The sequence below is a fragment of the Clupea harengus genome, chromosome 3 (genome assembly GCF_900700415.2).
Source record: "Clupea harengus chromosome 3, Ch_v2.0.2, whole genome shotgun sequence".
NCBI lineage: Eukaryota > Metazoa > Chordata > Actinopteri > Clupeiformes > Clupeidae > Clupea > Clupea harengus.
In genome coordinates, this window is record NC_045154.1 from 22,937,557 (window position 1) to 22,953,685 (window position 16,129).

The following is a 16,129-nucleotide window of genomic DNA, read 5'->3' on the forward strand; positions in this document are numbered from 1 at the left end:
ACACCATACACAAGGATATGTCCACAACATCTTCTTAATGGAGCTTCCTCTCAGAGCACTTGAGGCCATGGAGGTTATTTGTCTGTGTGCTAAGCAACAGCACATGCCACTGGTTATTTCCTCGAATTAGGTTATGGGGGCAGTGGCCTGAACAACTCCAGAGGAATAAAAGGCATGAATACAAGTCAGCTCGCAAATCTACCGCAAACTCCATGGCAGGTAGGGTGGTGAGGGCGTGAAATCAGTTATTCCCATCGCTGTCTTAGAGGATTTATAGAGCGCCGCTATGGGCCTTGATAATCACAACCTTGCCAGAAAAATCAGGATAAAGTCATATCAGTCATATCATTAAAGTATCTTCAGTCACTTCATGAAATCATAAAGCTTGCATTTCAATCAATCCTGAGTCACAAGCTAGAGTTACATGCTGTCAAATGTGTGTATGCCTGAAGCTGGCACTGAACAATTAGTTGGGAAAGTATTGGCATGCTAGAACACGTTCTGAGCTTTTGTGTAACAAAGTGATTATCCATCACTTCGAACATAGATCTTAGTTGAAGCTGCAGGCTGTCTATGATATACTGCAGATCACAGGCATTCATATAGATCAGTGAGGAGACAAAAGATTTGCTTTGCTCTGTATTCACTTGCTCCAAGGAATAGGATGGCTACCGTGATTTTGTAAAACCAGCACAACCTCTGTTTTTTACAATGACGTGGTGTCAACTTAACATTTTATGACTAATCTGAAGAAACAAAATCTTTGCTAAACATTTTCTTTTTAATGGAATGCAAAAAAAAATGAATGTATTATCTAATCTACATAATATGACAGCACTCTTAGCATTTGCGGTGAAATTAGACCAAACAAGCCATTACTTGGAATTACTTTTTGCCTCTTTTTTTTCCATGGTAACTAAAGTCAACCACATCATAAATCTGCCTCAATAGCCAATTAAAGTCGCTGACCTATGCAACCACTCTGGCTTTCTTCATGTGGTCATGCTTGCGCTCTACAACAGTGAGTCCCTGCTCTGGCCTTTCTGAGAGCAGTCAGAGAAGCTCTGTAAACCTGATTTAAAGCAATGATCATTGGTAGCCCAGGGGACGGGTAAACTGACACAGAAAGTGAAAATGGCGAATCTGCATCATGAAAGACCTGTGGGTAAAAGCTCCAACGACCACAACACAAGACAAAGCAGCTACCACACAACTGCACATCAGTCCAGATATTCCCAAACCTATGTCATCAGTTTACTATATCTTTCTTTAAGAGGATTAGGAGTTTAAAAGAGCTAAGAGTTAACGGACTGACATCCAGATGTGGCATTTGACCGAAATGCTCAGGCCGTGACACGCATCAAATACCAAGACTCTGCTTGAAAGCATCAAATGGAACACTGAGTGTGTTCCAGAACAATACGTAAATCACCAAGATAAGAGTGGACTCACCTGTCACAGACACCCTCATGGTGGCTTCCAGAGGCCTGTTGTTGTCCAGATCCCTGCTCAGCTTAAGCTCCCCGGTGTCTTGGTTCAAAAGCAGCAGACTCAGCTCATTCCCATCCTCAAACGTGTAGACCAGCTTGTCTGTCACGTCGGGGTCGTGTGCGGGAACCTTTCCAATAACTCCAGAGGGAAAGCTGTTTGACTTGTTGGTGACATAGTTGTTGAAGATGATCTCAAAGTCTTGCAGCACCGGGGGGTTGTCGTTGATGTCCACCAGACGGATGTGTACAACGGCCCGGCTGACTAGAGGCGCAGACGTGGCCTGGACCACGATCACATACTCTACCTTGGACTCGTAATCGAGATCAGTGAGTGCAATTAGATCTCCATTGAATATATCCAGCTGGAACACCTCTGGGAAGTTTCCCTCCACAATCTGATACAAGATCTGGGCATTGGTTCCCTCATCTGGATCTGTGGCACTGATCCGGGCCACTGTGGATCCTACGGCGCTGTTTTCCTCCACAAAAATGAACAACTCGTCTTTGTCAAACACCGGCGCATTGTCATTAATGTCCTGTACTGAGATCTGAATGTCCACAACTGCCTTCAAGGGTGGGACTCCTTTATCCACAGCGAAGGCTTTCAGGATGTACACAGGCACATTCTCCCTGTCAAGCTTGCGGGCTGTTCTGATGATTCCAGAGTAGGGCTCAATGAAGAAATCTCCATCACCATCTTCTCCACCCTGGAAAGTGTAGCTAACCCTTCCGTTAGACCCGGAGTCCCTGTCCGAGGCAGATATCTGGAGGACACTGGTGTAAACAGGAGCATCCTCTAACACTGTGCCCTGGTACATGTCCCTCGCAAACTGTGGTGCATTGTCATTGGCGTCCAGAACAATGATTTCCACATAGGTTGTGTCAGACTTCTGAGGAATGCCGTTGTCACGAGCAATGATGGCCAGTGTGTAAGATGCCTGGTCTTCATAGTCAATCTCAGTCTGGGTGGTGATGGCCCCTGAGTCAGGATGGATTTTGAACTGTGGCACATTGTCCTCCATGACGTAGGTGATGCGGGCATTCTCACCCGTGTCCTCATCTGTGGCACTAATCACGACCACAGTAGAGCCAACAGGCCGGTCCTCGCTGACAAGCACTTGGTAGTTTGCGCTCTGGAACACGGGTCGGTGAGTGTTTGCATCTGTTACGTTAATAAAGATTTGTGCCGTGTCTTGGCGTGTGCCGTCAGAGGCCGTCACGGTCAGGACATACTGCCGCTCTTGCTTGTAGTCCAGCGGCAGAGCAAGCGAGATGAGCCCACCCCCGCTCTGGCTAATGATTGCGAACCTGTTCCGTGTATTCCCACTAGAGATCTGATAAGTCACCACACTGTTCACATCTCGATCGATGGCCATCACGGTCACCACGCCGGTGCCCACCACAGCATCCTCATTAATCTTCAGAGAGTACACCTTCTGCGTGAAGGTGGGAATGTTGTCATTCACATCCAGCACCGTCACACTCACACTGGCTGAGGAGGACATCACGGGAACCCCGTGATCCCTTGCTTCAACACCAAACGTGTAAAACTCTGTGGTCTCTCTGTCGAGTTCGGCGCAAACTGTAATCCAGCCTGTGCTGTTGTTGATGGCGAAGGGAAAGCCGGGCTGCATGTCTATCAGCCTGTATTCAAGGTGGGCATTATTCCCAGAGTCTCCATCAATGGCCTGGATGTGAATCACAGAGTTACCAATTGCCACATTCTCCAACACAGAAGCTTGGAATGGTGTGCTGACAAACATGGGGACGTTGTCATTGACATCCACCACCTGAACCACGACCAGTCCGGTGCTGTTGATCAATGGTGGTCGACCCCCATCCTGTGCCTTTATGCGTAAGGTATACTCTCTCATCATCTCATAATCCAGAGGACTGATGACATCTATGGCCCCCGTTGGAGAGTGAATGTAAAACTGGCCTCTCACATTGCCACTGATGATGCTGTAGTGGACTTTAGCATTATTTCCTTTATCATTATCTGTGGCTTTAACAAGAGCCACTTGAGAGTTAACTTGTATGTTCTCTTGCACCTGTACAACATATCGTTTCTCTGTAAACTGGGGATAGTTGTCATTTTCATCTTCCACTGAGATGTGCACAGTGGCTGAGGCACTGCGTGGACCAGGGTCTTTACCCTGATCATTGGCCTCAACTATCAATTTATACTTGGACATGATTTCTCGATCTGGGCGAATTTTTGTTTTAACCAGTCCATTCCTGGGATCTATTTCAAATCCTCCGTTCAAGCTTTCCTCATTAACAATCTTATAAACCATATTCGCATTTGACGGCGCGTCACCATCTGTTGCCCTAATTGTCATGACCTCAAACCCCACCTCAACATTTTCACGGATGCTGACCCTGTACTCGGACTGTTCAAACACGGGACTATGGTCATTCGTATCACTAACTGTGATAGTAAGATAGGCAGTAGCGGATCTTTTAGGAACACCTGAGTCAGTTGCAGTAACTTTGAAAACATGTGTATCTTTTACCTCTCGGTCCAGGGGTTGCGAAGTTGTCACGCTACCGGTCTGTTCGTTAATTTGAAAGTAATCATTAGACCTACTGTCAAAAAGGGCCTCCAAGTCATATTCAACTTTCCCTGCATCTCCATCATTTGTGTCTAGCGCTTTCAGAGTTATCACGCGAGTTCCCGAGGGTTCGTTCTCTGGGACAGACACCTGGTAGTTCGGCAGTTGAAACTGTGGGGCTGTGTTCACATTTCTCTTCTTACGTTTGATCCATAGATCGTCATGGTCAGAGTTCATAAACAATCCATGCTTCGGTTTAGACTTGAGTCTTATTTTTAAACGCACGAAAAACGCAGTGTTCAGGGTGTTCCGCACGTTGCAGAAAAAGTCCAGGTCCCAACGCTCCTTATGAAGTATACAGATATCCTCACCAACACTGCCCACTTTAACTGTGGTTTTTAAGTTTTTTTCTAAACATTCAGAATGAGGTAAGTGAAAACCTCGATTAGCCACAGGAAAATGTTTGCTTATATCCAAAAGCAAATCACCTATCGAAAAGCATGGGGGTGTCCACCCTTCCAGTTCGAAAGATATAACAGCGTCAGGCGTCAGGGTCTTTCTTTTATACTTGATAAAACAATCTTGTCCATGCACATACGTATTGAAGTGAGTTAATACAAAGTTTTCAGATGTTAAAGAAGTAATTTTAAAATACAACAGTGCTGGGTTCTTCTTCAAGTGCGCACAAGCAACTGTTTTCGAAAGAGTTAATATTCCATCATTTCGTCCTAATTGCAAAAAGTGCGATACATATCTCGGAGTCAATGTTCTAACAATTGTATAACTCCATCCAGGTCCAAGAGATAAATTAGCCAACAAGGTCCCCGCTTGCAAAGTCTCTGAAATGTGTAAATCAAAGCATCCGCATGAAGTAACTTGGAGAAAAAAACTCAACCATAACCACTTCGTTTGTAATCCCATGGTTTTAGCTTCATGAAGTTTTCAAAAATACATCCGTTGTGTTTATCTTTCCATTCTGCATGGCTCTGTACAGTCCTGCTCCATGCTGGTCACTGAATGAGAAACCGACGGGACAAATCTGTGAGTGTCGTCACATTCTTCCCCCGTTAAGTTTTAAATCGATCCAAAATGGCTCCGTAACTCCACTCCCCCAGGCGTAATTTGCATGAACCTGCCTGTGGTATCTAGTGAATAGTGCGTGAAACTGCTCACGATTCGGAGCCGGTGTACGTAGCCCTCAGAATGGTTTAAGTTTAAAATGTTAAGGTTTAATTTAGGGTAGCTAGTTGGTGACCGCAGTCTTCGGTAGGTTCACCTGTACTACAATTCATATCACAATCATTTAGTTGCGGGGATGGTCGGTAGACTAACCTACATTAGATGTTATCCTAAACTAATCATTTGAGTTTTTAGCTGTTGTTGTCCATAACCGTATATTTACACACACACACACACACACACACACACGCGTAAATGGAAAGGGTTAACAAACAATTCGGGCCTAAAGATTAGGCCAAAGGTGAAGCAATGAAATAAACCGTGATTTAGCCAATTTGTTCAACCTGACCTACAACCGATTCATAAAGGAACTAATATTCACTTGCGCAACACTTACACACACAGAAAACGCGAGTGACTTTATTAAAGCCCCACTTTTCACAAACCTTCGCCTACATCTCCCTCTTGTGGGCAAATTTTGAATGGCCTGAATTTTGTAAACCTGTAAAATGTACATTTCTTCATGCGAGAGAAGCTTTCACCCAAAATAGTAACTAAAGCACAATCTTAGACGTCCACCAGTTCACATAACTATAAAAGAGTTCAGAAGTGATCATTAATCTATCAGTGGTCATATTTATTCAGTTTAAACATACGGAAGAATATCCTGGAGGGAAGATCACTAGACATAGAAGTTATTTATATTTACAAATGCATTTAACCTGTAGATTTTACGTCCGTGGAAAAATAACCTGTTGGCTAATCCTTTAAATTATAATTATGAACACTTTTGAACGTCAATAGTGCACACAATATATATTCTACTCAGACTTTCTATTGTTTAATTTGCAGAGCCTAAATTATGAATGTTGAAGACAAGCAACATCTAGATGAAGCTCAACAAGGTTCCCGCTCCCTTCATTGACATTTCGAAATGTTCATGACTTTTAAATGACCCTTGATGAAATTTCCATGACCCAACCTACAAGTAAACAAAACTTTACTCCACAGGTTGGGCCTAATTGCTGCACGATTTTTTAACAGACTACTTAGGCTTTCAATTAAATTTACACAGCAAAACATTATTAATGGATGAGTACAATAACATAATTAAAAAGCCAATTTCATGACTTTTCCAAATCTTTCATTGAACTTACTGAATTTCATGATTTTCCCAAGCCTGGAAAATTAGATTTTAAAATTCCATGATGAAACCCTGTATAATATGCATTATATATATATATATATATATTGTGGTAGACCAAGCTGCTCTTGGGCTCCCACTTAGTTTAAACATGGCTGATTTCCCTTACTAGGACTATACAGGGCAGGCTTTAGGACCCTGGGGAGGTGTTCTGGGGACTAGGCAGGTCGGGCCATTCCCTAATTGGACACACAGGTGTAGATTGTCTGACTAGTTGCTGATCAGTGCCAACTAGTCAGACAAAGACTTTAAAACAGTCAGTAAGAAGGGCTGATGAGAGAGAGAGAGACAGAGGGGAAGGTGCCGGTTGCACTGGGTGCAAGCCGGAGGGTTTACCCCATTTTCTGTTATGTTTGAATACCTTTGTTTGAAATTTAAAGCGTTAATAAAGAACGTGCCTTTGAGAAATTCCCTGGTTGCGTCCTTCTGAGAGCTGGCCTGCGACATAATATATATGTGTTTGTAATGTTGTACACATGAAGGGTTACCATTTCCCTCCCTATGGTTATGTCTACCTAAGCCAGTGTGTTGATAGGCAGAATGTGTGGAATGGCCTTGCTTGCATTCTTCACTAACCCTCATGATCACAGTCTATATACCTGCAATTATGCTGGTAAGATGAAATGTTTCTCTTATTAAATTAAGTGTGTTTAGAAATGGAAAAATGTGTCTCAAAGCTAAGTTTCAGGTCCAAAAACTGTACACCTGTATACTGTCCATCGGAATACCACATCAGCACCAATCGTTAAGAAGTCTTGTTGAATTAAACATGCAGGAAAAAAAACCTTTACCGATTTCTTAACATTTATTTGTACATTCAGAGAAATTAAGGCAACTAGCACACAGAAATATACAAAGAAACAGATACAAATAAATCAAAAGGCTGTACCTGCAGTAATGTTGGAAATTGTTCACATTAAAATATTGCACTGACAGTACAGTAATCTATGAGTTAAAAACAAAAGTGAACCACATGGTTACAAAGTGAAAGCTTCTGCATTATATTACTGTATTTTTTTCCGGGATTTCTTGATCAAATAAGCGCAGGTGATATTACACATCCCAGTTAGAAGGACAAGTCTATAAGCTGACCCTCCTTCACAACATTTTCGTTCTTGTCCTCGGGACTCCATTTTATGAGCGGTGAGCTGAGGTCAATTAACTGGGAAGGGAATGAGAACAAGATCAGTCAGCAGAGAGAAAGGGACTGCAGCCAAGCATGCCAATGCAGTACACTGAAGCCGACATTTTAAAGATTCAAACCCCACTTTTATTTTAGTTTATAAAAATCAAGTTATTTAAGATTCTTCTTCTCCCCCCCCCCCCATCACCATCAATTATTGATGGTTATATATTTACTCATTCCCATTATTTATTTTTGAAAATAGCCGACTCCTCTGAGACAAACATCGCAGTGCTGCAAAACAGCAACACACAACCTCATGAACGAGGTCACACCCACCTGTCCTCCGCAGGGCTTCATAGAGGTCGTTCTGATGATGTCTGGGGTGTTGGACAGATCAATGAGGGGCTTCTCGTCAGGGGCTAGCTCAGGAGCAGGGAGATCCATCAGCAGTACCTACGCAAAACACACTTACTTAATAGCCCAGTACAAAGGTACAGTCCTCGATTCTAGAGCAAGGTTGTTCATATTTGAGCTCAATAGTTAATCAAATTACGCCCCCATCCATACTCTGTGGAGGAAGCAACGTTTTGACTGGCTGTGATGGTGATTCCCTTTTACAGAGCCAAGGCCGTGTACGACCACCAGAATGGACAGCTAGTGTCAGGAGTAGCAATTCGCTGAATTTGACAAAGTCTATTGGATTAGAATCACAGACTTCACTTATTTTATGTGAAGGCCTCTGTTTGCTCAAGGTGCAATGTTAACATTTGTACTTTTAATAACATTTGAACTCAGAGATGCCAAGATTCTGATATCACCCTAAACATTATTTACATTTAAAAAAAAATCTGTTGCATATTTATTTTCTCAGAGGTAGCTCTGGAATATGTCTAGAGTGTGCATGCCTGTGTGTAGGACAAAGTTTATGTATTTAGCTGTTCAAATGAACGGCGAGTGTGAAGTTGTGTGATACCTCATTCATCTTCTGGCTCTTGGTTGTGTCGAGCTGAGACTGGCCACTGGTTTTCTCCACCTCTGGGACTGCCTGGGGCTCAAAGTTCACCAGGAGCGGCTCCGGGGTGAACAGCTTAGGCTCCGGCTTGATGCCCTGCTCAGGGGCCACGGATACAGGGGCAGTGGGTGCCTCTGCCTCCGCCTCCAGGGAGAAGATAATCGGCTCAGACTTGTCCTGACCAAGGGACTCATCGCTGGACAAAGACTCTTCTTCCTGGGACTCCTGAGGCTCCTCCATCTGAACATCCTCCACTCGGGATGGACTGGAGAGGGTATAAACACAGGATCCTCACTATACATATTAATTATACTAGCTGGCTGCTAATGGTGTAGAAGAAATACAGGTAACGGAGAATTGATGCATAGGACAAAAGTGTGACAGCATGCCCTGCTTTTCCCTAGTGATTATGATTCATGAATGACAGAAAGGCTTTTAGTTGGGGGTTGGGGCACCTCTGGATGTCTTATCTTTTTCTATTAAGCCAAGATTGTTAAAGTAAATCCTATTGCCTTCTGAACTTGTTCCTACAGGTATGAAACCGATGTATGTTTTCATCTTGATATGGAAATAAAATAACTGACATGGGTTGTTACAATCCATTTAAAAAAAAAAAAATGTTCAGACAAAAGCAGTGTAATCCCTCTGGTGATGCTCTGGTCACCATGGTACCCACCTCTTAAAACAGGCCCTCTTGGCGGGGACTGGTAAGGACTCTGTTCGAAGTCTGGGCTTCGCAGAACTCTTGGGGGTCAGCATAGGAACACTGGAGATGTGACGGCCGCTTGGGGTCATCGTAGGAACACTGGAGACATGACGGCCGCTTGGGGTCGGCAGGGCAGACAGTCTTCTCATCTTGGCCGCAGGCAATAACTTATCTCTGCCAGAGGGCGTCTGGAAACCAGCAGGATGTCCTGGTTTCTGTGTTAAACTGAGGGGCAGAGTTTCCCTCACTCACCTTACTCGTACTGCACATTCTATTGTCCAGTGTTATCAGATCAACATTAAAGCTCTGTCTGTCATTCAAAAACTTGCATTTCATTGAGAAGGTCCTATTTATTTTACCAATAAAATTCTAAAATGTATCCACAATGTAACCATTAGGGTTAGGTAGTAAATTTCCCACAAACGTTTCCAGCGCTATAAATGTGACAATTCTCCAAAACCTATACGGGATTTCCATGACTGTGGGAACCCTGCAAACCCTGGTAAGGCACAATGTCCTATCAGAACATCAAATTTACCTTTCCATGCTGCAAGCTGACATTAACCGTTTTGGCTTTATGATCCGTGGGCCATCAGGGGATGCCAATGCTGGAAATACACACCAAAGCATGAACACAAATCAATGACAGCATAAGCAGAGAACTCACAATTACAACAGTACTGTCACCACTTCCTGCCATTTAGCCTTAGCAAACAAATCCATAGCATAGCAATAAGGTATGCGCATTCTGTGGGTCAGCTTTTAGAGATATTTTGTCCACTCAAAACTACAGGTTTGGACAAAAAAATAAATCTGATATGGTGATCTATAGCGATATTTCTGCTGCCAATAAGTTATTCATGCACTCTGATCAATTTGTTCAGACTTAGGACAGTTATTAACTCATTTATTCACCAAACTGTTCTGGTTTTCCAGAGCATCACTACCCCTCCATCCTCATGTCAAGGCTAATTGGTAGAGTGGTAATGGTCATGAAACTCAATTATAACGCAGTAAAAACAGGCCTTTAACAGTTACTGGCTGGGCTTAGAGTGCTCTTAAAGAGGCACTAAGCACTTTGTCTCATCGCAGTTGTCAAATTCTGTGAAACTGACACCACAATGTGAATACATTAATCCTGCCTTTAGTCTATTTAGGGAGATCTTTTCCTCATCAGTTTCACTGATATCGAGATGCATCATAGATGATTGTCTTGCAATGTATCAAGTATTGCAGAATCGCAATACCATAGTTACCATGGTCAATGATTCGTGAGTTACTCCGATTCCTACCCCTCCTCAAAACTCAATAAAAGGTAAAAGTAATTATATTTTCATAGACTGAAGCATTGGGGGGAAAAAGTTGCTCACCTTCCGATCGATTCGTTCCCTTTGAGGGAGTTGCACCGAAGAGTCCGGTCAGTCTGCGGGTGCCTTTGACAGCGCTCTCCGCTTTGGTCGCCTGGACGCTGGAGCTTGGTGCTATGCTCCGCCTAGCTGCTGTCTGGCGGGGAGTAGGGACAGGGGTAGGGTCTGGTTTCTTGCTGGGAGTTGACCTGACCGGTCGGGTAAGGGATTCCGAGGGTTTCCTGCTCTGAACGGAGATGGACCTGCGGGCCACTGTGGGCGGTTCTGGGGCTCGACTCGTGACTGATGACTGGCGGGTCTTGGTGGCAGTGGGGACAGCTGGGGCAGAGAGGCCACTGGAGTTCAGTGATGCATTGAGCTTAGCTGAAAAAGTAAGACAAGACACACCAGCAACAATGACCCACAGTGGCACTATACACACACACATATTCAATCCTATGTAATTCCCATATAACCTAGGACCAGGGGTTTTGTCCCAGGGACCACCATTCTGACTAGAAAGTCATTTGCGGCCCACTGATGTGCCTGTCGTGTTTGTAACCGCCGCCACCACGCCCCCTCCCCCTGCACAGATATTCTGCCTATAACACTTAAATATGTGCAGTTGTGAGGGTAGATCAGTAACCGCCGTCGCCACGCCCCCTCCCCCCACACACATATTCTGCCTGTAGCACTTGTCAGTGTAATTTCTTAGATATTTTTCACGATATACGAGAGTAACCTGGAAATGTGTTGAAATATCAAAGCGAATTTATAAAAATTTAAAAAATTCAATGGTGAACTGATCAACATAGGCTCATGTCGTGGACCCCCTGCAATGCCGTCGCGGACCACCAGGGGGCCACGGACCCCCCGGTTGAAAACCCCTGCCTTAGACTATACCTCACACTAATGAAGCCTGCTGTGGTGACATGAAGTCATTCCAGAAGGGCAAAGAAGTCTTCACTGATGAATGTTTACAAATTCCTTCCTGTTATCATCTATCCGAAGAACACAAACTTCACAAAATCAACTATTAAAAGGTAATCTCATCCCACATCAAGCAGATATTTTGTTTTACAGGTAATAGCTCCAAATATCAGACAGGCAACTGGCAACAAGCAAAGCCACGAGCAATGAGCAAAGTCTAAAGCTAACGTAACAACTAGGCAGTCATTTTGCTAATTTTATGCCATGAGCTAGACCCTGAGCGCAAACATGGATGGGTCTCCAGGTCGTGCCGCTTTGCGCTATACAACATCCGCAAAATCAGGCCGTACCTAACCCAGTATGCCACCCAGCTGCTGGTGCAAACCTTGGTGAGTTCCCGCCTTGACTACTGCAACACTCTCCTAACGGGCCTGCCGGCTTGCGTGGTGAAACCATTACAGATAATCCAGAACGCGGCGGTGCGCCTGGTGTTCAACCAACCGAAAAGGGCACACGTCACCCCGCTACTCATTGAGCTCCACTGGCTGCCGGTAGCTGCTCGCATTAAGTTCAAGTCACTTATGCTTGCCTACAGAGTGCTTGCTGGTTCTGCTCCCACCTACCTAAATGCTCTTGTAAGGGCAAATGTTACACCCAGGACGCTGCGCTCATCTAGTGAGCGTCGTTTGGCACTGCCGTCTGTGCAAGCACGGCAATCCAAACTATTCTCATTTGTAGTTCCACGTTGGTGGAACGAACTGCCTAGTACTACCAGAGCAGGGGCGTCCCTCTCTACCTTCAAGAAGCTTTTGAAGACCCAACTCTTCAGAGAGCACCTCCCTTCCTAACTGGCACCTTGACTAGCGCTTAACTTGCACTTCAGCAGTTACATTCCTGCACTTTTTCCTTTCTAGGTCGTTTTTCTAATTCTTATGTAAAGTAGGATTTATTGTTACACCATGTTTTTTATTGCTCTTAGCTTGACTGTTCTCTCCCTTGTACGTCGCTTTGGACAAAAGCGTCTGCTAAATGACTAAATGTAAATGTAATGGGTCAGAGCAATGCTCCCACACGCCACACGATAGCTTTGCTTGTTGCTTTGCTCGTTGACCATCAATGAAATTAGGGCCCTATATGTTCCTGGCCTGGACTTGCAATCACATAAATCGCTAATGGGCAAAGACTAATTTTAAAGGAGGCAACTGAGCCTGCTCATAGTGAAATCTTTAAACACAAAGCTTGTGAGCTGTTGGCAAAGGTTTAATGACATCAATGACATACCTTAAGGGAAAAAAAAAAAAAAAAACGGATCCAGTTGCATCACTGATGCCGATTTCCTCAACTGAAGGCATGTTGTAAACATCGTATACAACAGGCTTTCCCTTTTACTACCACCTAAACAACTCCCCGAAGCTTAAAAAAAATGGCCAGGCAGATCTCAAACAAAGGCTAACAGAACTGCAGGCTATGTTGCAACATAGACTTACATCACAAGGGTAATGTTCCTCTTTTATGAAATATTTCTCACTGAAAAGGGACTGCTCTCTGAAACAAGCCGTGTTCTGAACGTCCACTCACTCACTCAACTCACCTCACTCAATAGTCCAGTATAGTGAATCAGTCACTTTGTCGTGCTGTTCAAATTCTCAACTGTAAATTTGATTAACTATATAGTGCTCTAGAAAATATCCACTATGTACACTACAATTTCTCCAGTATACCACAAGGTGAACAGACTGAAGACGACCACCGAACATTTGTTAGTTTACATGTTAGTCACCAGTTGGATGTCTGAGATATGAGCCATGTCTGAGAACATTTAAAAGTGTCCACCTCAAATTGGTCAGTTTAATTTTAGTTGTGTACAGTAAAGAAAATCAAGAAAATCTGAATGAAAATGTGAATTGATAGGGGTCACCGAAATGAACAGCAAAATACATGGGAGGCATGGTACCTTTGGGCATGGGAGAGCCAGTAATACTGGAATTGATGCTGGACACTGAGGAATTGGAGGAGGACGTGTTTCTCCTTCTGTCCACCACCCTGGAAGTCTGAGCGACAGGACCCTTGACTGACCCTTGACCCTTGACTGCGGACGGTCTTCTGAGGGCAGGCTGAGACAAAATGAATCATTCCATGAAGTAAATCCAAATGCAGAGAATTTTAGAAGGTAAAAAGGTCAACAACAGAAAACTTGGAATAAACTATCGATCAATAAGAAAAAAAACAGTGTGTGCTTTGTGTAAGGATAACATGATATGTAAAGTACCTTGAAGGGGGGAGGGATACTTCTCTTCCCAGTCAGGCTGTTGTTGAGGGAGGTGTCACTGACATCGGAGGTAATACTAGCGGAGTCTGAAAGGAGATCTTCAGTGGAGCCCATTCTAGTGGACATTCTGCAGCTCATACTGCGTCTTGGGCCCAAGTTACCCTAAATGACATGCAATCACATTCAAAGAAAATCCTCAAAAACTGTGATTGAGGGTGATAAAGGTTGTACCTTTCAAATCAAACACATTATAACGGTTCTTTCAGCAAATGGTTAGGACAAATTAAGATCCATTAATCCCATACATCGTGATTGTGAGGAAAACAGTCAAACTTGATTATTTACCTCATGACCATGCCTATTCCAACTGTGACACACATAAGATCGCAATGAAACACAGTTAATCAAATTAGGAGGTCTTACTCTGGTTGGAGGTTGAAGTTTGGTTTTGTCTGGAGGTGCAGGCCTCATTTTAACAGGAGTCTGTGTGGCCACTGGGACAGAGGGCCTGCTGGGAAGCACACTCCTGGGCCCAGCCAGCCCAGCCTTGCTCCTGAGCGCCATCTTGGGCTGAACAACAGGCTGCCTGATTGGGCTAGAAGTGCTGAGCCGTGGTTTCCCGGGAGCAGCGGTGGTGGTGGCTCCAGCTCGATTAGCCCTCATTAGACGCTGCTGAATGGCAGGCGGGAGCTGCTTCAGCGGACTGTCCTGAATACAGAATGTCTCCCTTTTGATGGGGCTGAGCCTCCGTTTGGCAGCACTGTCCTCTTCAAATATCTTTGTGGCCGGAGTGAAAACCGCCTCGACACAAGACTCCTGGGACTTGGATGATCCATGCAGGCTGCTGTCCAAGTGGCTGACCACCAGCTGGGCCTCTTTGCTGATCTCCTCAAAGTCGTCCCCCGTTAGAGGACTCCAACTGGGTTCCTCCCCCAGGGATGGACCACTGCTGACGCTGTCCTTCACTCGCGATTCCACACCATGGGCAATGCATCTCTCCTTGTGCCGGATTAGACCAACAAAGACTTCATCGTCATCCTCATCTCCCTTTGAACTGGAAATGAAAGTGTACCTTTATGATAACTGATTCATATGCAAAAATAATGTATATACAGAGCAAATCGCTTAGTTAACGCTGTTAGTAGCCCTATATTTGATATAGCTTATATTTTCATTACCACTAATTATTGTTAATAACTGTACTTTTTGCTGCTATTTTTTTATTGAAACATCTACATGAAAAAGGGGTCAAGCGCAGGTGACATTAGGTATGAGCTGAAAGGAATACCTTGCAGGTGAAAGTGAAATGTCAAAGTCAAACTTCTCATCGGCCACGGACACAAAGTCTGAGAAAGAGTATAGGAAAGTCAGCATGAGCTTACTTACAAAACGTTCTTGTAACTTATGTTGCGGTTAGTTATATTTCTGACTAAAAAAAGATGACAAACGGTTTACCATAGCTACCCACCTTGCTCACCAATCGCAGCCATAATCCGAGGAAAGACAGACAAACGAGAACAGCCAGCTGAACAACAAACATTCAATACATTTTAAAATGTGACTACAGCACTGTGGACACATGAAAGTGCATCGTGTTAACTTACACGAACGTAGAAAATATTACTAGCCAGATAGTTAATCAAGGTAAAAAGTAACGTTATCTGACAATACGTTAACATAACCTTACCTCTACACGCTATCGATATCTACGTTGGTTATCTTGAAAGACTGGAGGCTTCGAGTTCAACACACAACTGTGAACGCAAACTTACTGTAGTGGTCACAGAAACACTGTTGCATTATTTTTTTTATCATTGTAAGATCAATATGAAATATAAATCTCTCAAAAGATGACCCACCACGATTAAATACCGTTAACCTTAGCTGGTAGCTCGCTTTAGCTAGCTAGCGATAGCTACGTTACTGGTTTGGGAATCAGATGCAGTTGCAGTTCAAGTTAAACTTACAATGCGCTTCGAACAGATAAGGTCATGCACAATATGACGATTTACTTACGTGGCTAGGTTGTTAGTAGCGTGTTACAGTAGTAACAGAATGTCTCTAAAAAAGACAAAAAAGGAAATACTTGCTGCAATGATTTATCCACTAGACTAGACTTTGTTTTCTTAGGTTATCGTTAGCCAGCAATCCGCATTTCAAATTTCGTGACGATCGCCCAAGGATCACATGACACAAATCTTGCAATTTTATTGGTAGAAAATTATTTTCTTCCGCTTCAGACCGTCATGTGACGTTGACGTCATGTTTGTGGCAAGAAGGACACATTCATGGAGGTGCACGCGTAAAGGCCT

General features: G+C 43.8%; 2 protein-coding genes across 5 annotated transcripts in view; both read right to left on the minus strand.

The window, feature by feature from the left end:
• Positions 1-5,175, minus strand: part of celsr1b (cadherin EGF LAG seven-pass G-type receptor 1b) — a 49,915-nt gene extending 44,740 nt beyond the window's left edge. For both annotated transcript variants that reach the window (XM_031565030.1, XM_031565028.1), the window contains exon 1: positions 1,453-5,175. In XM_031565030.1, the coding sequence (XP_031420890.1) occupies positions 1,453-4,966 (3,514 nt within the window). In that variant the 5' untranslated portion in view covers positions 4,967-5,175. The remainder of the gene's footprint in view (positions 1-1,452) is intronic.
• A 2,046-nt stretch (positions 5,176-7,221) lies between these two features.
• On the minus strand, positions 7,222-16,003 carry gtse1 (G-2 and S-phase expressed 1). 3 transcript variants are annotated; one of them, XM_012842506.2, is made up of 13 exons: positions 15,834-16,003; positions 15,505-15,571; positions 15,286-15,342; positions 15,106-15,163; positions 14,241-14,871; positions 13,818-13,979; positions 13,503-13,662; positions 10,643-11,002; positions 9,811-9,880; positions 9,243-9,497; positions 8,528-8,831; positions 7,891-8,007; positions 7,222-7,590 (listed from the first exon to the last, which is right to left on the minus strand). In XM_012842506.2, the coding sequence occupies exons 3-13, from the start codon at positions 15,305-15,307 to the stop codon at positions 7,495-7,497; spliced, it is 2,235 nt and encodes a 744-aa protein (XP_012697960.2). In that variant the 5' UTR covers positions 15,308-15,342; positions 15,505-15,571; positions 15,834-16,003; the 3' UTR covers positions 7,222-7,494. The 3 variants fall into 3 exon arrangements, with proteins under 3 accessions (XP_012697960.2, XP_031420891.1, XP_031420892.1); XM_031565031.1 differs by having other exon boundaries at positions 15,505-15,588; XM_031565032.1 differs by lacking the exon at positions 15,505-15,571.
• Positions 16,004-16,129: the final 126 nt, after the last annotated feature.

What these genes read in the sequence shown, in the direction of transcription:
- gtse1 (XM_031565032.1), bottom strand. Translation starts at nt 15,307, where the DNA reads ATGGCTGCGATTGGTGAGCAAG. An exon ending in GGGAACGAATCGATCGGAAG is followed by an intron (nt 9,881 to 10,642) that starts GTGAGCAACTTT and finishes GTGTATTTCCAG; the next exon opens with CATTGGCATCCCCTGATGGC. An exon ending in TCAGCTTGCAGCATGGAAAG is followed by an intron (nt 9,498 to 9,810) that starts GTAAATTTGATG and finishes TCTGCCCCTCAG; the next exon opens with TTTAACACAGAAACCAGGAC.